Here is a 22,057-nt window from a genome sequence, read left to right as displayed (position 1 = left end):
AAAACTTGTTGCCATGTTTGTATTTTCTAAATGTTTAAAATAAAAATTATAACCAAAAAAAACTTGAGATGAAGACAAAGACGACGAAGAAGACGAAGAAGAAGAAGAAGAAGAAGAAGAAGAAGAAGAAGAAGAAGAAGAACTGAGGTTAGTTTAAATACCATTTAATGTTTTATGCTGAAGTCAGACACTACATAAAGCAACATAAATGTGGTGATTTATAACCACTGTCGCATGGGCGCATTTTACCAATTTTCTTTAATTTCTCTTGTAACAAGAGGATTTTTATTTTTTATTTTTTTTAAACTCCTAAAATGCGCCCCGCTGTGGTCATTCTTAGTAATCACATCACTTGTGGTCATTGCGCCAACAAATGCTCACGTAATGACAGGCCTGTTAGCTTGAGGAGTGCATTGTGTCCTCGTTGTACTTTACCTGTATTTGCAAACATGTTTGTTGCCCGCAGCATTGCAGCGGATCATAAAGATCTAATTCATGATGTGTCGTATGATTTTCACGGCCGGAGAATGGCGACTTGTTCCAGTGACCAAAGTGTCAAAGTAAGTTAACTCGTGTTAGCTTCAGTAGCCTCACTTGGCTGTACCATACCCACATTTCCAACACATAGCGCGGACTTTTGAATTAATGGTGTTGCATTTGATAAGTTGTCGGCAGACGTAAACAACTACATTTTTTTTTGTGTGCTGCAAGGTCTGGCGTTTAAGGGTGGCTCCATCGTAGCTAACTAGTGGTTTGGCTTACGTAGGATACAAAATGAAGATAAGTTACGTTGTATAGCCTACACAAGTAAACGCACTTTCTTACATACATTTCTTAAATGCATTGTGTACAACCCCAATTTATGAGAAAACTGACAAGCTTAAATGTAGTCTATCCCCTCTTATAGTCGTGTTTGATTTCAATGGAAAAATAGGCATATTGATTGCCTGGAGACTGTAACAGTTACTTTTGTAAGGTTTTACTTTTCAGGTGTGGGACAAAAGTGAGAATGGAGTGTGGCACTGCACCGCCAGTTGGAAGGTAAGATTCCGAAATTGAACATTGGAAACTATTTCTGCAGAAAGTCACACTGAATGTGCATGCTTAATACTGAAATCCACAACTATTTCTTTGTTTAAAAAAAAAAGTTTATTTTGGCCCAAGCCATTACTAGAGGAGATGACAAAATGCTGACTGTTTGTCAGCTCCTCTAACATCTTTTCAATATTAAATTTTATAATATTTAGTGACTAGGCTTTACACGATCACGATTTTTGGGGCCGTTCACAGAGTTTAAAAAAACGATAACCGATCACCGATCCGATTACAAGATGGAGGAATGTGTCTATTTAAATGACCTGTTCATTTACTGTATATACTTGTGTGCTTAATTGCTCCAAAAATTATATTTACAATAAATAATATATCTTTGTTCCTTTATTTATGCCAGTGAGGCATAGTGACAGACAGAACAAATGCATGGTCTTCTATAAGATGGCAGGAAGTAAATACAGTAATTAATGTATCCACTTTTTGTGACATTTTTGTTTGTTGGTGTGCCGTGCGATTTTTCAATTGTAAAATATGTGCCTTGGCTCCATAAAGGTTGGAAATTACTGCTCTAGTCAGATCGTGTATTCTAATCAGTCAGGTCAAACCAATATTACATGACAGAAATAATGGGTGCTAACTTACTGTAGTTAAATTACTTTATTTTTAATTAAATTACTTCACCCACTCCGAATCTTTAGAGCATTATTTGACAGAACGGCGGCATGTTTACGTACAACCGTTCATGATACCACTAGCTTGCTAGGCTACATAACATTTTATTGCCTGCTTGTGAGCCGTATCGTATTAAAAGTATGTGAACATACCTCAAGCAAGCCTTAAACGAACATCCTCTCCTGTCCTGAGCACCGGTGACCACCAACACACCTTTTTCCCCATTTTGTCCTTATAATACAGTCGGCTCGCTCCACTCTTGTTGTCGTCGCCACGGTAACGAGTGTATCCGGTCGCATTTGAGTTGACAAGATAAAGCCCAATGATCGTAAAAAAACGTGATGCGGTGGTATCGGAATACAATATTTTATTGCAGTAGTCTGACAGTGCAATCGTGAAAGTGCAAATTTGTCTTGTAGTTTGATCCGGGCATTACGTGTTGTCCGTCTCAGAAGTGTTGCCTGTTCCACACCGCCGACATGTATTTTTTATTTATTTATTAAAAAAACCAAAAAATTTATTGGCCATCAGATATTTCCAATATACTCATTAAAAATATTGTTTTTCTTTGGCATAAAATAGTATAAAATAATTACTGTGTGAACAAAAAACAATAATAAAAATTGCGGCAAACGGACATCTACATCTTTTCATGAGCCTTTTGCTGGTAGCAGCTGTGTGGGTGGTCACGTGGATACTACCCAGCACTCCTCTCGTCCTTACTGATCGTTTATTTATTTCTTTTGTTGATCTCATTTCTTTTAATGTGTGTGTGTGTAAGGTAACTTGCAAGTGACCCAGCAATGTGGTTTGCGAGAACGTTTATCCACTTTGAGCATCGTAACACTGGTGCTGCTTCACCACCTGTTATGACTTTGAGAGGTTCTCACTGCGCGCTGCCGCAACTTCCTTAATGTCCCTACGGACGTCGATCGCCGGTGACATACAGCTGAGGTCCGGAGACTTGACATGAAAAGCATGATCGTTATGGGAAGAGAGAAAGAAGAGCTGGACGACGGGCGAAAACTGTCTTCCGTGTCCGCAAATGCATTTCTAGTGGGGATACGGTTGACAAGCTCTTCTCTCTGCCCACAGACACATAGTGGATCAGTGTGGAGAGTGACCTGGGCTCATCCAGAATTTGGACAAGTGCTTGCATCATGCTCCTTTGACAGGACAGCGGCTGTCTGGGAGGAGATTGTCGGAGAATCAAATGACAAACAGAGGGGATTGAGCCACTGGGTCAGTACAATGCCAGATTATTTTTTCCCTCTTGCATGAATAACATCTGACGGGGAAGCTAATATTTAATATGGTATCCGCTACATCCTCATTCACTCGAGAGATTCAATGTTGCAAACAAATCCATATGGGCCTAAAATCAATTCTAAAACTCAGGTAACCAGTGAAGGGCAGCAAGGACTGGTATGATGGAGTCTCTTCTCTTAGTACCTGTTAAAAACATGGCAGCAGCATTTTGGACTAACTGCAGTCTTTGGATATTGCAGCAGTAACCTTTTCTATGTCTGTGGGGGAGAGGAATGGTTTCTTGATAATTTTTCTGATGAGAAGGTTTGGTTACCTCGTTGTCAAATGATAAGTTGGATTTGAAAGTGCAGAGCCACATCACTGATGCAACATTGTTTTTCAGACAGTTGATCAAGACATCATGGTCAACAATGTCAAATGCTGAGCTGAGGTCAAGGAGTATGAAAATAGAATATTGGCCCATTTAAACTGCAAGCAGCAAATCATTAGCGGCCTTGACCAACGGAGTGTCAATGCTGTGAAGCGAGCGGAAACCAAACAGAAATGTTTGGAAGTCGTGCGCTTTACAGGCTCGCATACTTTTTTCCATGATAGAGAATTTTCAGTGACTGGATTGAAAGATTATATTTTAATAAAGTATCAGATATTTAAAAAGAAAAGAGGCGACGTCTCACAAGAATAACCTACGGCGGAGTGTCAACATCTGGCCATGAAGAATAGAACATTAGATGCTGTGTTCACACTTTAAAATTAATGTGATCATCTAGTCCAAACAAAGCAGAAAATTGCAGTTTCCTCTGCTTTGTTTCATACGCTTACTGGATTTCTGTATTATTATGAAGCTTTTTCTGAGCTGCAGTGTTTAGATCTCAAGAAAACAATGGCTGTTTCTTAACAGCGTGCGCGCACACACACACACGGAAGAAGCAGAAATGCCTTTATCTAATTTAATAATTTCATATCAAACGTCCCTTGAAAAGGTGGTTTACACATTTACATCATTTAATTTTTGGTTATTATAATATCTTTTACCTGTACAGGTGATGTTTTAACATATCCATCATAAGAGTAAATGTAAGTTAACCTCTGTAAATAAGACATTGAAATAATGTTTACCCACTGATCTTTGACATATGATCATATTGTGTTGAGCAGCCTGGAGCCCTATACAGTGGACATTTACATTTTTATTAAAGTATTTTAAGCATTTTATGTGTTTACTGCTTTCCCATGTTGCATGTCAATTTCTGGTTCTGTGGTGTTATATTTCTCCTCTTTGTAGTCACTGGAACACACTGTATCATGATGTCAGGTAAAATAAACAATACAAATTCCATCCTTTAGCCAGGGGTGTCAAGCTCATTTTCACCAAGGATCATATTGGCCAGTTCGAAGACAGTAAATGTAACTAAATGTAATGTAAAATAAATGTAACTATACTCTTTAACATATTGTTAAATAACTATATTTGTTATTACTTATTGCCCTGGTATTATAACATGAATCCTAAGAAACCCGAGTTGCTCATCAATAAATCATCAAAGTATTTAATAAAGAAGAATATCTCCAAACCCAAGTTATGACATTAACTTTTTTCAGAAGTTTTTTTTCTTACACTTTTTACACTACTCAGAACATTGGTGACAGAGTTAGTATTTTAGAAATACAAATCGGCCTGGTATACCACCTGCTAAAGAGAAATGTGTGAATAGTGAATACTGTCAAAATTTGTCTGCACGAATACAGAAACCCGTGAACACAGCAGCAGCAAAAATATTTATTCGTTTTCCAATCTTTGTTTTTTCGACATTTTGGGATCATCTGTAGACGTTTCTCAAGTCACTTATAAAACTGCTGCTTTACACTGACGCGGGTACCCTACCACCTAGTGGTAAGATCCCGTCACTTGGAGGTAATTTGTAAGGCAACGATGTATTATGGGAAATATTGATGGTGAATACACGTGTAAAGTGCTCAATTGACTTATATTAAGACCTTTCAAGCCCCCGTGGGCCACATAAAATGACACGGCGGGCCACGTGTTTGACGTGCTTTAGATGGTCACTATGCTGAAGTCTCATGAGATTAACAAATTTTTCGCATCATGTCACACACACTCGCAGTCCGATGTCAAAGGTTTTGTCAGTAAAATACTGGCACATACATTGCAAATACATGACAATGCAACAATATGCAGTAAGTATCACTGCATACATCATCATCAACATAAAGCACAACTTCTGCACTTCAATTATAACAGACATCTATTTAAATATGCGTATACCTCTGTTTACAATGGAACCTTTTAGAAGGAATGAAACAAAAAAACATCAAAGCCAATTGTTTCAACAAATGTTTGTGTGACAGTTTGCTGATATATGTGTTACGAGACGAAGCTATCTCCCATTATTTTCTTCTAGATAAAAAGAACCACACTTGTGGACAGTAGAACATCAGTGACTGATGTGAAATTTGCCCCCAAACACATGGGTCTAATGCTGACCACGTGCTCTGCGGATGGAGTGGTGAGGATCTATGAGGCTCCGGATGTCATGAACCTGAGTCAGTGGTCCCTGCAGCATGAAATCTCTTGCAAGCTCACCTGCAGCTGCATTTCTTGGAATCCCTCCAGGTTAGACCTGCGTTTTATTGAAAGCTAGCGGGTATTGTATTATTATATAAAATTAATACGATGATATATGGTGTTCACTTTTTGGCCTTTTTATACGCTGACACTGTTGTCATGTTTGTAGCAAATATTCAAATTCAGTTATTTGCAGCACTGAAGGTTCCACTCAACATTCAATTGGCATATGTATTTGTTTTTTTAACACTTCATTTGCTCATTCACAAAGAATGTGAGATGAACCAATATCTCTGATTAACATTTTGGAAAAATAACGGACATGAAAGATGGTCAACCCGGTAAGGTAGCTCATGTAAGTGTATCTTTTAGCAGTGAAGTAAAGCAAAGTATTTTGTAGAGTATGGATGACTCATCTACTATTTTAGCTCAATACTTAGCATGGTAAGCTGTGTTTCACATAATGGGCTATTTGTTTGGGTTAGACCCAGTACAGCTGTCTCCATTTGTTACGCTATTTTGGTCAGAGAAATAAATCCGTCAAACATTATAGCATGTGTTAAAATACAAAATGTAACAGACTGTTGGACCCTTTAAATGTGGCTGTATTGTAATAATAATAATAATCCATTACGCTTGCATACAAATTAAATCTTGTGCATATCCCTCCCAACCAGCTCACGTGCCCACCCGCCAATGTTCGCAGTGGGGAGCGACGACAGCAATGTCACGTACGGTGGCAAAGTCCAGATCTATGAGTACAATGAAAACACAAGGTAGGGTTTCCCTCAGTGTTATTTGCCACACAGTTTCTGTCATAATCAACACTTAGGAATTAAAGTTAAAACAAAAAAACTTTATGCAAGGATACGTTATATGTCTCCCCACTAGTCTAGACACAGTATTCTGATGAATATTGTGTTGGTAGAATAAGAATGAATTCATCAATTTTCATTCATCTCAGGTGGTCGCCATTTTGGGCAATATCCCCCTCTGCTGTGGGCTGAAATGAACTCCACAACTGCTTTCACGGTTATGTTGCGAACGTCACATGACCAAAACCGGTAGTGGGCTCCTCGTGTATACTGCGAGTTCTAGCATAATTATGGGTTGAAGACATGCTGGGTTGAACAACATTTTAGTGTGGGTTCAAACCATCATGTGACAGATGTTATGGACCAAACCAGAAACTGAATCATAATCAGTTTCTGCATTTTCGGCACTGAATTTGAAATTATGTCCTGTTTTTGAGTATAAGGGATGACAATCGTCTTTTAAATCCGATTCATCGATTAATAATTAAAATCTTTAGTTGCAGCCCTGCTTGATGCACAACTCATTGGTTTGATCTGCTTGTTGTGTCATTACTGTTACCAAATTAACACTAACATAACTAACAACGTTTGCACTTTTTCTGAAGCAACTGTAAACCTGATTGTCAGTATATTGTCTGTTAATTGCCTCTCTGCCAAATGGTTAGTATTTAAGTGAAATCGTTGTGAACCGTCTGTTCACTGAGACTTTTTTTATTTTTATCTAACATATTTTATTTATTGTTCTACATTTCAATGCCAATGATCAATATTCTTGAATTAAATGTTAATAACTCTTCAAAAGGATGTACTTGAATTAAGGCCTTTTCAGACCGCACTTGCTCAGTGCGAAAGGCTCCCCCGTCAAAGCGCAACGACGACTGCAACGGGGGTGCGACCATCCCATATTTGGAAGTAGTGACGCAACAGTCTAGAAGGAAGTCTAAGACAGAAGGCTTTCCCCGCTGAGTGGACCGCATCTCAGCAATATGTATTTGTCATTGTTGGAAAAGAAGGCCCTAACTTTGCTTATTATAAGGAGGAGGTGGTAGCAAAAAAAAAAAGGGATTGGGAATATCCCATACTCTGCGTTTAAACTTGTTTGTGAGCTTTCTACTTCCACGAAGAGCGCTTTGTGGTGTATTTCAGGCTGAGCAGGTCTTTGCACCGGTCTTTGGAATTGTGCTCAAAATAAGGAACTTCATGTTCACCAATTTCTTATTACCAGTCAATAGTTCCCAAAAACGAGAGAAGCTGTTTTTCTTCCTTTTTTTTTTGTTATTTAAAAAAAAAAATTATTATTAGAGTGAACCTGTAAAACTGGAGTGTTAAATGTTGTCTAAAATTAGTGCTAAGGCAATATAGCCTAAATTTAATATCACGACATGACTATATTTATTATATTAAAGTTTATAAATGTATAAAACCGGACCAGACCAACTTGATTCACACGATAAAGCAGAAGGTTTAACAATTATAAACATCACAAAGAAATAAATGCCGGTATTTCAAAATATATAATGATCTAAAAATAAGAGAAGCCACTGTCTCAACTTGACCTGATTCTCCTCGTCCAGCTGCCTAGAATTTATGGCATCTTTAAGTCCTAGCGCAATTGTCTCGCCAGTATGATCTGCAGGTGGATAGCTTTTCTACAAACATGTAATTTTCAGCTCCCAGTCTCCAAGGTAAGTACATTGCACTGTGCAACTACTCCACGGTCAGTAGTCGTAGAAGTGTTTTACAGTCAACACACTTCCTGACATTATTGTAGACTTTAGGCAATGCTTCCTCAACAAAATATTTCCTACTGGGCAACTCATGTCTGGGATGCAATGTTTTCATCAGGCTTTTGAATCAGTCTTTTTTTTTTGTTTTTTTTTTACTGTAAATAGGAATCATGTCCTTGGCTACAGTATATAGAATGAGATTGTTGACGTTGCCTCCCTCCGTTTGGTGGTCGACCTCTCATAACGAGAGGAGCTGAACATAGATCCTGTTAAGTTTTTGTGGTTTACAGGGAGTTGCGGCTCTCTTTAGCGTGATGCATGCATCGCACTTGATAACATGCCTCATCTTCAAGTGATTTTTTTTTTTCACGGATATGCCTCTCTTCGTTGCAACAGCTTTCATACACGTTTTGCAGATTCCGATTGTTTCCAAATAAGAGACATTACATGCCCTTTTTTTGGGGACTATTTCAGACTCGCTAGTTGCTAGCGTCTTCTCTATGTTGCCTTCGTGCAACAGGATCTGCTGCGGAAGTCTCACGGAGCAACGAAATTTCACGGAGTAGCAAAAGGTATAGAAAATAAAATCGATTATCCCTTTTTCCATATTAAGCATTAATAAATTATCGATCAAATCGTGATTCACAATCTATTGTGCACCCAAGAAAATAAGTTGGGTACACCAGTGCAAAACGTTAGTCTAAATCCCTGCAATATCAATCAAAAGACCATGTTTAGACTAGTGGGTGCACATACAACATATTCCTGTTTAAAAAAAAAAAAAAAAAAAGGGAGGGGGGGGTTTAGTTCCTCTTTAATAACTGCTACCTTAACGTTTTCTTCCTACCATTGTCGAAAAGGAAATATGTTTAAGATGAGACGCTAACTTAATGTTTTGTTCCTCCCATTGTGGAAAAGGAAATATGCCAAAGCTGAGACGCTGATGACCATTACCGATGCAGTGCATGACATTGCATTTGCTCCAAATCTGGGACGATCTTTCCATGTCCTCGCCATTGCAACAAAAGACGTCAGAATCTTTAAACTTGTCCCTTTAAGGTGACTAATTCACTTTTTTCTGATGCTATAAGTTGACATTAATGCATGCATAACAGAAATGTATTGCAACATTGCATCAAGCACTTCGTTGCTTTGCATCTTCATCTAGGAAGGAGAGCACCGCTACAGGACCGACCAAGTTCGAGGTGCAGATTGTCGCCCAGTTTGACAACCACAACTCCCAGGTGTGGCGTGTGAGCTGGAACATCACCAGCACCTTGCTGGCCTCTTCTGGGGATGATGGCTGTGTGCGTTTATGGAAAGGTTAGTGTCTGTTAAGAATAGACTTTACACCGATCTGATCGGCTTGATCGGCATCGAACGATAATTAGCATTTTATACTGATCAGCTTTGTCATAATTCGCCAATCAGCTCCGTAAAAGACATTTACTCTGCGTTTCCATCATGTACAGTATATTTGAATCCAAAAGCTAGTTTATTCTTAGCCTTGTCGCGTGTCTTTTGACGTAGTACTGTAAATATCTGACAGCCAATAAAGTTATTTAAAAAAACAAAACAAAAAAAAACACATTGGCGGTGTGGGACAGACAACACGTAATGCCTGGATCAGACTACAAGACAAATTTGGTCTTTCACGATTGCACTAAGTCAGACTACTGCAATAAAATCTTGCTACATCCCGTCTTTTACGATCACTGGGCTTTATCTTGTCAGCTCAAACTCAACCGGATACACTTGTTACCAAAGGGCACGGCGACAACAATAGATCGCGCGTGTATTATGTTGGTGAAAAAGAACAAAATGGGGAAAAACTTGTGGTGGTGGTCACCGGTGCTCGGGAGAAGAAGTTCGTTCAAGAATTGCTTGAGGTATGTTCACTTACCATATTTTTCGACTATAAGTTGCAGTTTTTTTTCATAGTTTGGCCGGGGGTGGGACTTATACTCTGGAGCGACTTATATGAGAAATTATTAACACATTTATATAATTTCACGTTATTTTCACACTGACAACCGCAAGAGGGTGCTCTAGGCCTGACGAAAGCGACGTAGAAGAGGACGCGGCGCATCGTCTACCTCCGGAGTTGGCGGAGTTGTTTAGTGACACCGAGGATAAAGATTTCATCAGATTTAGTGATTTGGAGTGACACTGATGGTTTGGTAAACTTGTTAGCATGTTCTTTATGCTATAGTTATCACAGTTATAGTTAACTGTTAATGTTACGTTAACATACCAGGCACGTTCTCAGTTCGTTGTTTTTGCGTCATGTAACGTTAGCTGAATGTGTTGCGTTAGCATACCGTACACCTATTCAGCCTCTTGTTCACTATTCTATATTTATCTTAAATTGCCTATGAAGATGAAATGTTTGTTCTTGGTGTTGGATTTTATCAAATAAATTTTCCCCCAAAAATGTGACTTATACTCCAGTGCGACTTATGTTTTTTCCTTCTTTGTTATGCATTTTTTGGCTGGTTCGACTTATACTCCGGAGTGACTTATAAGCAAGCATACTGCCAAACTGGTTACAAAGTGGCTTAAGGATAACTGTTAGTTTCCAGTAATAATACCTTAAACTTGTTTTGTCCATTTATTTTTCACTCTCAACAGCTTCACATATCAGCACTACCGTCCAAAAATAACCCCGAACACAACATCTGCGTCATCACTATGCGCTTCCTCGTAACAGGTTGATGTTTTCGGTAAATATCAGAATAAACCCACCAACAAATTTAACTTAACAATCTCTACTGTCTTACAAAATAAAAAATAAAAAGTACTGTTTGTAAAGGTTAACATTCAGTGTGCATGTCTATTGAAATATAACATGCTGATTGCCAGCAGACAAGTGAGTATCTCCCTTCCTTGCCCATCAGCACAATGAGTTGTCCACCGTCGGCTAGGTTTCCCATTGGCGCATCACTGAAAACAACAAGCTTCAAGGAATCATCATCTCTTAAGTTGTGATATTTTAGTGTGTTCTGACTTTAGTTTCTTTAGTACTTTATTTGCTTTATGCAGGGTTTGCACAGTGGGATGTCTTAAGTTGAATACAAATATGCATGTATCAAACATGACCCCTGGCCTCCTTTGTCTGGCCACTCACAGCTTGTTGTCTGTGAGAGGAGAATGACTCTCCAAAGCTTTTGATGGGTCCATGACAATAGGCTGCAGATTTTACATGTTTACATCCAGTTGCATCTCCACTCTTGTTTTCACAGTGGCAAAGTCCATCTGAAAGCAATTATGCTGCTCGCGTCCCACCTGGAAAGCAGTTTTGAGCGGGGGAATGATTGTTGTGGCAAAACGTGACAAGTGAGGATGCCAATTACATAGCAGTGTTCATCAACCAGTAGAAAACAGCACGATCTACTGTACCTGGGACATTGTGGCCTTAGCTTCCATACTTTTACTTCACATTTGAATTCAGGAGGAGGACAAAGGTAAATGTCTCACGACAACCCTGCATCCTGAAGGAAACCTCACTTAATGTCCATGGAGGGCAGCATCCACTGTCTCTGACATATAAGTGCCAGACACTAATATTGCCAAAGTATTTGCTCACCTGCCTTGACCCACATGATTTTAAGTCGGCGTGTCAAACTCATTTTAGTTCGCGGGCCACATTTACCCCAATTAGATCTCAAGCGGGCCGGACCTCAATATTTGTGGCTTAAAAATAACAGCTATTCAAACTTTTCCCCATTGTTTTGGTGCAAATAATAGTACTTTCAGAAAATATTCACATTTATTCATTAGCATCTTGTTGCAAATCATATGAACAGTTTGAAATTTTTAACCCCAAATTATTTCAACTGTATTATGAATCAGTGCGCATGCACCATTCAGTTAATCTTGTAATATTCAATGTCTTAAACATTTTTACAGGAGGTATTTATTTTCACCGAGTGAACATGTCACACCATTTTATATTAGTGTGCTCCTGAAACCTGACATTGTTTGGCCTTCACAAGTGCATCAATGTCAGTGCACCCTCCAGCGGAAAAAAATTAGCAAGAAAAGTACATTTTATTGTCTGTTTTAAGTGATATCCCATTCTAAATCCATATCGTTTAATATGATTTTGGTCTACCCTTTGCAGCGGTAACAGGGGAGGCTTTCAACAAGGTTTGGGAGTGAGTTTATGGGAATTTTTGCCCATTCTTCCACCATCGCAGTGGACCCTGTCATGTGACTATTGCGCACACGTATATCGCGATAACGTTCAAACATATCATGCAGCTCTACTCACCTGCCATTTTTGTTCTTTCTTGTGGGGACATTTACCCAGTGGTATTGCTTAGAAAAATATCACACTTTGCTCGTCTTTCATATTTATCAAGCGGGTCAGTTCCTGCAAGTGGTCCTCGAGCTTAGCTACTTTGGGCTTCTGACTGGTCTCTTTTGTTGACAGTGCAGTTAATCACATTAATTGCTCTGCCTTTTTTGCTCGCGCTTCTCGCCAGACACGCATTTGAGCGCTGATTTAATGTTGGCAAAAGTGTGTTTCCACTCGCATTTAGAGCCAGCTGCTTGTCTTTCACATCAAGTCTGTATCCAGCAGTTTAAACCCCAAAACTGCGTCGGGTAGAATCATTTTAAGTTTACTTGATCTTTTAGTATTTTTGTTAAAAGTCTACAGTGTATTTATTGGGGCATCCTCTTTCCTCGTTATCTGTTCGAGTCCCGACCCAGAAGCAGTCTCTTACGTACCCACACCATCGCCAAAATGAGGTTATGATTCAAGAAATACAGGGTGCCGCAACATATTACAGGCTTTACGGTAGTGATGAACCGTATCGCCCAATCACATGCGAGTTCAGCCACCCCGTTCAGCCAATTAAATCTGCATCTCAGGCCATAATTACTGATTGCGCGCAGCCCAGAAATAGATGAGAAATCTCGCAGGAGAGTGAGAGTGAATCAGCGTTTGTTGTTAAAGACTGAGAAAGATCAGAAAATCACCAGTCAAAGGAAGAAACCATTTGGAACAAACAGCGCATCAAATGGAACATTCATTATCGTTCTTAGTTGTAAGTTCCCATTGGGAGCATTCATTAATAGTGCATATATGTGAAACTTCATTATGAAACAAAACACAGGTTTTAAACCAACATAACCTCTAAAACGATTCAGTTAAGATTTGTTAAAATGAAATATGTAAAATAGTTTGAGACTTTACTGTTGTGTCAAGATGCTAAACAGAAAAGGAGAAACTTCATTTTTCTTAGGTTAAGCACTTTATTTGAACACCTCTTTTATTTACTTGCTCTTATTTTCAAATGCAGCAAAACTTTTATTTAGTAAAAGAGAGAACATTACATAGTTGTGCATATGTTTGATTACCAGGGCAGAATTTGTAAGGATGTGTACAATTCTTTATAATACTCTGATATCATCATATCAGTGGCATTAAGAAAAAACCTTCGATACTGTCGTTGATTGTGAAAGTTTTTGGAAAAATGTATCGTTCTAAAAAATTTACTATCGTGGCAGGCCTAAACACTTAATATATTGACCAAGAGCAATGGATAAAAAACATATTGTACAAACAAGAGTAACCACTGTAATAAAACAGCAGGGCCGCGAAGCAAGAACCGTGATATAGGATAGAATTACTGTATCTGTATTCCGTGATGATAAATTGCAGGGACTCATTGTTTCCATGTGCATACTCACATAGTATCAAGTCTAAAATGATTTATGTACATACATTCACCTTAATCAATGGCGAACAGTTAATCATGATATACTACAGTAATGTCCCACAATTATTACAGCGGAAAATAGTTACCCCTATGTACGGTACACACACTGTACATATTGTATAATTAAAGAACCTTAAAATAGATTCTCCGTGTCTGAACACGGAGCGGGTACACTTCTCGCTCTGTTTTTTTTTTTCTTTTTTTAAAGGTCTGAATATTCACTGAATATACACACATGCTAAATAAGGTAACAATAGGAAACAGTTGATAAAGATTATTACATTGTTTATGAATAAAACCTGGTATCCCTTGTTTGAATAAGCGGTCTGTGACATTCTTTGTAAAAATACCACATGATCAGTGGATCAGAAGTTGCACTTCCTAGTATTACAAGTGACGATCCCCCCAAGCTGAAAACAATAGCACACTAGCCAACGACTTGAATACCTTCTACTACAGATTTGAAAAGTTCAGTTTCACACCACACACCCACCCGGCCGCACCCGCGACCACAATCACACCTCTGACTTCTGCGTTAACCATCCATGAACAGGATGTGAGACGCATCTTCAAACAACAGAAGATTAACAAAGTGGCAGGCCCGGACCATGTGTCCCCATCCTGCCTCAAAGTCTGTGCGGACCAACTCGCTCCAATCTTCACTCAGATCTTCAATAGATCTCTGGAAATGTGCGAAGTTCCATCCTGTTTCAAACGCTCCACCATCATTCCAGTCCCCAAGAAACCTGCAATCTCGGGTCTGAATGACTACAGGCCTGTCGCTTTGACATCTGTGGTCATGAAGTCCTTTGAACGTCTCGTGCTGGACCACCTCAAGAGTGTCACAGGTCCCCTGCTGGACCCCCTGCAGTTTGCCTACCAAGCGAACAGGTCTGCGGATGATGCAGTCAACATGGGACTGCACTTCATCCTTGAACACCTCGACAGTGCAGGGACTTACGCGAGGATCCTGTTCGTGGACTTCAGCTCAGCGTTCAACACCATCATCCCTGAACTCCTTTCATCCAAGCTTCTCCAGCTCAGCGTCTCACCTGCCATCTGCCAGTGGATTTACAGCTTTCTGACGGGCAGGACACAGCAGGTTAGGCTGGGGGAGGCCACCTCATCCACACGCAGCATCAGCACTGGGGCGCCCCAAGGTTGTGTCCTCTCTCCGCTGCTCTTCTCTCTCTACACGAACGACTGCACCTCAGCGAACCCGACTGTCAAACTCCTGAAGTTTGCAGATGACACCACTGTCATCGGCCTCATCAAGGACGGTGACGAGTCTGCATATCGACAGGAAGCGGAGCGGCTGGAGCTGTGGTGCTGCCGACACAACCTGGAGCTGAACACGCTCAAGACTGTAGAGATGATCGTGGACTTCAGGAGGCATCCTTCGCCACAGCTGCCCCTCACGTTGTCCAGCTGCCTTGTGTCAACCGTCGAGACCTTCAAGTTCCTGGGAATTACAATCTCTCAGGACCTGAAGTGGGCGACCAACATCAACTCCGTCCTCAAAAAGGCCCAGCAGAGGATGTACTTCCTGCGGCTTCTGAGAAAGCACGGCCTGCCACCGGAGCTGCTGAGTCAGTTCTACACAGCGGTCATCGAATCAGTCCTGTGTTCTTCCATCACAGTCTGGTTTGGTGCTGCTACAAAAAAGGACAAACTCCGACTGCAACGGACAATCAAAACTGCTGAAAGGATTGTCGGTACCCCCCTACCCACCATTGAGGACTTGCACGCTACCAGAACTAAGACAATGGCGTGCAAAATCCTCTCGGACCCTCCGCACCCCGGTCACCAGCTCTTCCAGCTCCTTCCCTCAGGTAGGCGCTACCGATCAATGCAAACTAGAACTAGTAGACATTCCAACAGCTTCTTCCCTCTTGCGATCAACTTCTTAAACACCTAACCTATAATTCCATTTCAACAAGCTGGCAATTTTTTTGACTTGAGTTCGTTGTCACATTTCTGTGGGGCCAATTATGTATTACTCGTGCACTCACTGTAGTTGTCTCGCCATGCTGCACTATTTGCATATACTGGCCACTCATGCCAGAGTAGCATCTGCTCCATTTGCACACTGATTGAGGAGTATCTGTAACATTTGCACAACCAACATTGTCCCAGATTATCGCACTACTCGTCACTTTAAACCGCATACAATCCTTGAAGTCTCAGCGCCCTTTGCACAATGGTCATTGCACCGGACTCTTGCAATATTAGCCATTCGAACTGCTCTAAGTCCTAGAGGACTCTGCATCTTTTTGCACAATTGTTTTTTGTCAATGTCTTTATGTCTCCAAAGTGTTCTGTAAATTGACTGTCTGTTGTACTAGAGCGGCTCCAACTACCGGAGACAAATTCCTTGTGTGTTTTGGACATACTTGGCAAATAAAGATGATTCTGATTCCGATTCTGATCTCGAATATTGGACTGCGTTGAGCGTGTGGTCCTGTCTCAAGCAAATGAGCCACTTCTTCGAATAACTGCCCCCACGTTGACAACTTTCGACCATTCGAGTATGAACTGCTTATCTTAAGCTATTGCTGACATGGTGGGACAAGTTTGTGTGGGGATTTTTTTAGTGTGATAGACTGCTGGTACATTTCATATATTAAAGTGTCTATTCTGGGTAATTGGAAAATGAAATTTTGAGCCATAAGGCTCAACAGAACCTTCCTTTTGCTTTGGAGAATGATTATTACTGGACTCTGCCTGTGTGTCGTACAAAATGGATACTGCTGTTAACTCCATGTCCTTCCGCAGCCAACTACATGGACAACTGGAAGTGTACAGGCATTCTGAAGGGAGACGGCAGCCCACTAACTGGTTCATCTGGTCAGCCCACAGCCATGAGAACTGTGGTGGGCTCCTCTGCTCAGACCTCCCAGAATGCACTAAATGGAATGTCTGCAGGAAGGTAAGGTGGTGTGGCTTGCCTGACACCACTCACCCATCCCAACCTGAGCCAGTCCGAACTGACAACCCGGTATGCCCCACACTTTCTGGGACTATGACCGCTCACTGACAAACTCCTGGAGCCAAACTGCACTCACGCAAAGAGCTTGGCTTGTTGGTTTCCAGCATACAGGTTGTTGGCATTCAACCTGTGCACCCAGGTGTTACATATTTTTTTGTTTGTTTTTTGACATAAGTATTTTTGTTGTAGTTGTACTGATGCTTGTTAATAATCCCATGCTTCTATTTTGCATTGTATCAGGGCTAACCACCATGCTTTGTCAAGTGAAATAAACCTGTTCATTTAAGTTGTGCCTATTCTTTCAAACACTAAAAACATTTGTAGTATGTCTCGTGTCATAGGGTAACGTAACACATTGATTTGATGATTTTGATACATTTAATTAACTGTTGTCTTAACCCCTAGAATCCAGATTCAAAATGTGTAATGCTAAAATATACATATTTCCTTGACATAGTTCAACATTTATTTTAATTGTATTCTCAAGCTAAACTCTTTGCTGACATCTTGACCATGCCTTATCAACACCTTCTGTAGCATCAGAAAAAGTGTAAATGAATTTTGTAGGAAAGCAAACTTGTTTTAAAATGGAAATATGTCATGAATGTATCATCTCATGATAGTTATTTGGATCAAACGGAATACTTAAGTGTATCTGATCCATTACACACGAAAGGCACATTGTTTTAAATCTATTAGTTAAATCTTTCAACCTTTTACATCAATAACAACCAGTGCCTTTGTTCTTATCCTGTGTGTTTTCATTAACTTTTTGTAAATTATATACATGTCTAACAACTGCTTAAATTACTTTCACACCCATTTTTGTAATATGAACATGGTTTCCCTCATACTCTAACTTTGTGCTGACAAGAATATACAGTGTGTTGCATGCCGGATTTGAAAAAGGATTTTCTTACTCGCCGACAGCTGCTGACCTCTTCAAACATGAAGTACAGCATCCTGCATATTACTAATGCCTCTTCAGCATTACTATTTGTGTCGTTATACATTGTGCATGAATGTTTCGAGTCTCTGGGTGCTTAATTTTGCAGTCATTTTGGTCTCAAATGACATGAAAAATATATCTATACCATAACTTCAGTCATTCTTTGATACCCTTTTTATAATAGTACTTTATAGCATATCATTTAATCATTTAATGCCATTATCTGCTTCCCTTTGTCCATTTTCTTGTCTTATTTGTTGTGACTTCAGGTATTTCTTTCCCCCTCTGGATCCTCCCAGAGCTGGAACCGGGCATGGTCACCTGCTTCCTCCCCCTTCACTCATAGAGCACTGTGATGCTGAACACAGTCAGCCTCAGCAACACTCCATTTCATGCAGACTTTCCTCAAGATCACTGGTGTCCTTATCAGAGTCTGACGGGCAATAATACTGCATATCAATTGCATATACAAATAAAGAAAGACGTGATAGGGCTGCACATATGCTTATCTTTTTGTCTTGTATGTGTATATTTTCACACTTTTGTGATGAAAATAAGTGCCAAACCCGTTGTCATCTTGTGTCCAATTGCCATACTAAAGCTGCATCCAAAGCTTGTATTGTCAACTGTTATGATAAAAGAAATGCACACAATTCAATCCAGTATATGCTCAACCTACTTTAGCATTCGGCAAACCAAGTAAAAGAACATCCTCCTCGGTCTGGTGACCGTGTCAAACGGGTAGGAAGTTTAATCGTCTACAATCATGTCTTTGTTTTTTCAACACAAGATGTCGCCACAGAGCCAACTAAAGATGACTGGCCAAGTGGACTTGGCAGTAAATAGCTGCTCGCACGTGCACAAAGGCTCTACTGGCTCGCAACAAGTATTAATCGGTACCCTGGTGATGTGGATATAAGAGACCTGTTACCGAGTCAGAAACAGGAAACAACTGCAAGCTTTCTGCCATTGATTAAATGAGTTGACAGCAAAACTTAGCAGCTTGTCACTTCAGCTCCCCCCCCCCCCCCCCCAGTGCCTCTCAGACACAGGAACTCTTAGCAGAGTGGAAAGGAAAGCTTCTGGAAACCTGGGAAAAGCAGAATGTATGTCTAGTGCTGTGGGCAAATCAACTGATTGGACAGACATGGCCCAGCTGAAGTGTAATACTAAAATTGATTTATTTTTCTATCATTTAATTTTCTATTTTTAAAGACACTCGCTCAAATATGTATGGTGGTTCTTGTAGCATTAACCATTTATATAGTCTTGATTTGGTCAAATACAGTCCCTTCCAACGTGATTGAAACAGCAAAGTCAATTCCTTTGTTTTTGTTGTATAGTGAAGACATTTGGGTTTCATATCAAAAGATGAATGTGAGACAAAAGTTCAGAATTGCAGCATTTAATTTATGGTATTTACATCTAGATGTGTTAAACAACTCAGGACAGAGCACCTTTTGTTTGAAGGCACCCACTTTTCAAGTGAGCAGACATTGGAACAGACATTATTAAATTAACTTAAAGGTAATAAATAACGTTGAATATTTGGTGACATAACCCTTACTTGCAATAACTGCACCAACCCTGCGACCTATTGACTTCACCAGACTGTTGCGTTCTACATTTGAAATTCTTTTCCAGGCACTTACTGCAGCCTCTTTCAGTTCTTGTTTGTTTCTGGGGGTTTCTCTCTCCAGTCTCCTCTTCAGGAGGTAAAATGCATGCTCTATTGGGTTACGGTCTGGCGATTGACTTGGCCAGTCTAAGACCTCCACTTTTCCCCCCTAAAGAAGTCCTTTGTTTTGTTGGCAGTGTGTTTTGGGCCGTCTTGTTGCATGATGAAGCGTCTCCTGATTATTTTGAATGCATTTTTCTGTAAATTGCCAGACAAAATGGTTTTGTAGACTTCAGAATTCATTCTGCTGCTACCACCATGAGTTACATCATCATTAAAGACTAGTGAGCCTCTTCCAGAAGCAGCCATGCAAGCCCAAGCCATGACATTATCTCCACCATGTTTCACAGATGAGCTTGTTTGTTTTGGATCATAAGCTGATCCTTTCTTTGTCCATACTTTGGCATTTCCATCATTTTGGTAGAGATTAATCTTGGTCTCATCAGTCCATAAAACTTTGTTTCAAAACTTTTGTGGCTCATCTCTGTACTTTGCAAAATCCAATCTGGCCTTCCAATTATTTTTGCTGATGAGTGGATTGCATCTAGTGGTATGGCCTGGCTATTTCTTCTCTCTTAGTCTTCTTCGAACAGTGGCTCGTGATACCTTCACCCCTGCTCTGTGTATGTTGGCATTGATGTCACTGACTGTTGTTTTTCGGTGTTTCTTCACAGCTCTCACAATGTTTCTGTCATCAACTGCTGTTGATACCCTTGGCCGCCCACTTCGATGTCTGTTGTTCAGTACAACAGTAGTTTCTTTCTTTTTCAGGACATTCCATATTGTTGTATTGGCTATGCCCAATGTTTGTGCAAAAGCTGTAATCGATTTTCCCTCTTCTCTCAGCTTCAAAATGGTTTGCTTTTCTCCCATAGACAGCTCTCTGGTCTTCATGTTTGCTTAACAGCAAATGCAGTTTTCAGAGGTGATAGCCAAAAACAAGCACTATCTCATGTTTACGCAATCAATCTAAAAGGTAACACCCGAGCAACTAGAAACCCATCAGTCACATGTTCCAATACTTTTGCTCACTTGAAAAGTGAAAATAAAGGAAGTTACCTTGCCGTTCCAATACTTTTGGAGGAGACTGTACATTTAAAAGGGTTGCAAATCCATCCATCCATCCATTTTTTGTACTGCTTCTCCTCACAAGGGTCGCGGGCGTGCTGGAGCCTATCCCAGCTTTCTTCAGGTGAGAGGTGGGATACACCCTGAACTGGTGGCACATATAAACAAATAACCATTTGCACTCACATTCACACCTATGGGCAATTTAGAGTCTTCAATCAACCTACCACACATGTTTTTGGGATGTGGGAGGAAACCGGAGTGCCCGGAAAAAATCCACGCAGGCACGGGGAGAACATGCAAACTTCACACAGGCGGGGTCGGAATTTGAACCCTGGTCCTCAGAACTGTGAGGAAGATGTGCTAACCAGTCGGCCACCATGCCGCCCAGCTAAAATAATTTTAAACATAATTATCCAACATCCAAATTGTGGCTCATGAAAATGCTGAGTGGCTAGTAACTCTGTCAAACCACTTGCCACATTGGCTGGTGAGCAAAAAGGTTAATATGAAGCCCTGCAATGTATCATATACTATTTGTATAAATAAATGGGCTACATGTATTTAACTTTTGTCCAAAGACACCAACCATGAAGAAAACAAAATGTTACTTCGGCTTCAAACAAGCATGTCATCAATCCGAGTTAAGATCGTTAGCTAGCATAAGCAGGAAGTCCGCTATCCGTGTTCCGCGTTGGTGACGTGACAGTCTGCATACAAATAGCGAGATTAAATTTAATAAATTTTTACAGCTCAAATTTGTTTTTACCGTAACTTGATGCTTTACAGCATTTAGCATATTGCTCTATGAAGGATTCTGGAGGCCACTGTGCTCTTAGGAACCTTCAGTGGAGCAGGATTGTTTTTTGTAACCATGGCCAGATCTGTGCCTTGCCACCATTCTGTCTCTGAGCTCTTCAGGCAGTTCCTTTGACCTCATGATTCTCATTTTGCTCTGACATGCACTGTGAGGTCTTATATAGACAGGTGTGCGGCTTTCCTAATCAAGTCCAATCAGTATCATCAAACACAGCTGGACTCCAATGAAGGTGTAGAAGCATCTAGAGGATTATCAGAAGAAATGGACAGCACCCAAGTTAAATATATGAGTGTCACAGTAAAGAGTCTGAAAACTTATGGCTGTGTGATATTTCAGTTTTTCTTTTTTAATGAATCTGCAAAAAATTCAACAATTCTGTTTATTTTCTGTCAATATGGGGTGCAGTGTGTACATTGAGGAAAATGTCTAGATCATTCATCATTCTACATGTCTAGAAACTAAATATTATGTAACTAACAATCAAGAAACAACAGAAATTATTTTTCATGTAGAAATTAGGCAGGCATTTTCCCTCTGAAAAGTATTTTCCAAAATGTTTAATGAATCAGTATAATGTATGAGTACTGAAATAAACTGACTTTACAACCATATTTAAGTTTATTGAGATGTACCCGTACATTTTGGATTAAAAAAATTTGGTCACACCATCATTGTTGCGATTTTCTGTTGTAATTTACTGTGCT

General features: G+C 40.0%; 1 protein-coding gene across 1 annotated transcript; it reads left to right on the top strand.

The window, feature by feature from the left end:
• Positions 1–335: 335 nt before the first annotated feature.
• seh1l (SEH1-like (S. cerevisiae)) lies at positions 336–22,021 on the top strand. Its single transcript, XM_061776055.1, has 9 exons — positions 336–560; positions 991–1,041; positions 2,821–2,967; positions 5,415–5,626; positions 6,256–6,354; positions 9,039–9,179; positions 9,289–9,443; positions 16,625–16,778; positions 18,057–22,021. Exons 1-9 carry the CDS (start codon positions 450–452, stop codon positions 18,232–18,234), a joined length of 1,248 nt encoding a protein of 415 aa, XP_061632039.1. The 5' UTR covers positions 336–449; the 3' UTR covers positions 18,235–22,021.
• Positions 22,022–22,057: the final 36 nt, after the last annotated feature.

This window comes from Phyllopteryx taeniolatus, chromosome 6 (assembly GCF_024500385.1).
Source record: "Phyllopteryx taeniolatus isolate TA_2022b chromosome 6, UOR_Ptae_1.2, whole genome shotgun sequence".
NCBI classification, from domain to species: Eukaryota; Metazoa; Chordata; class Actinopteri; order Syngnathiformes; family Syngnathidae; genus Phyllopteryx; species Phyllopteryx taeniolatus.
Note: the sequence above shows the minus strand (reverse complement) of the source record. Positions and strands in the feature narration are given on the sequence as shown.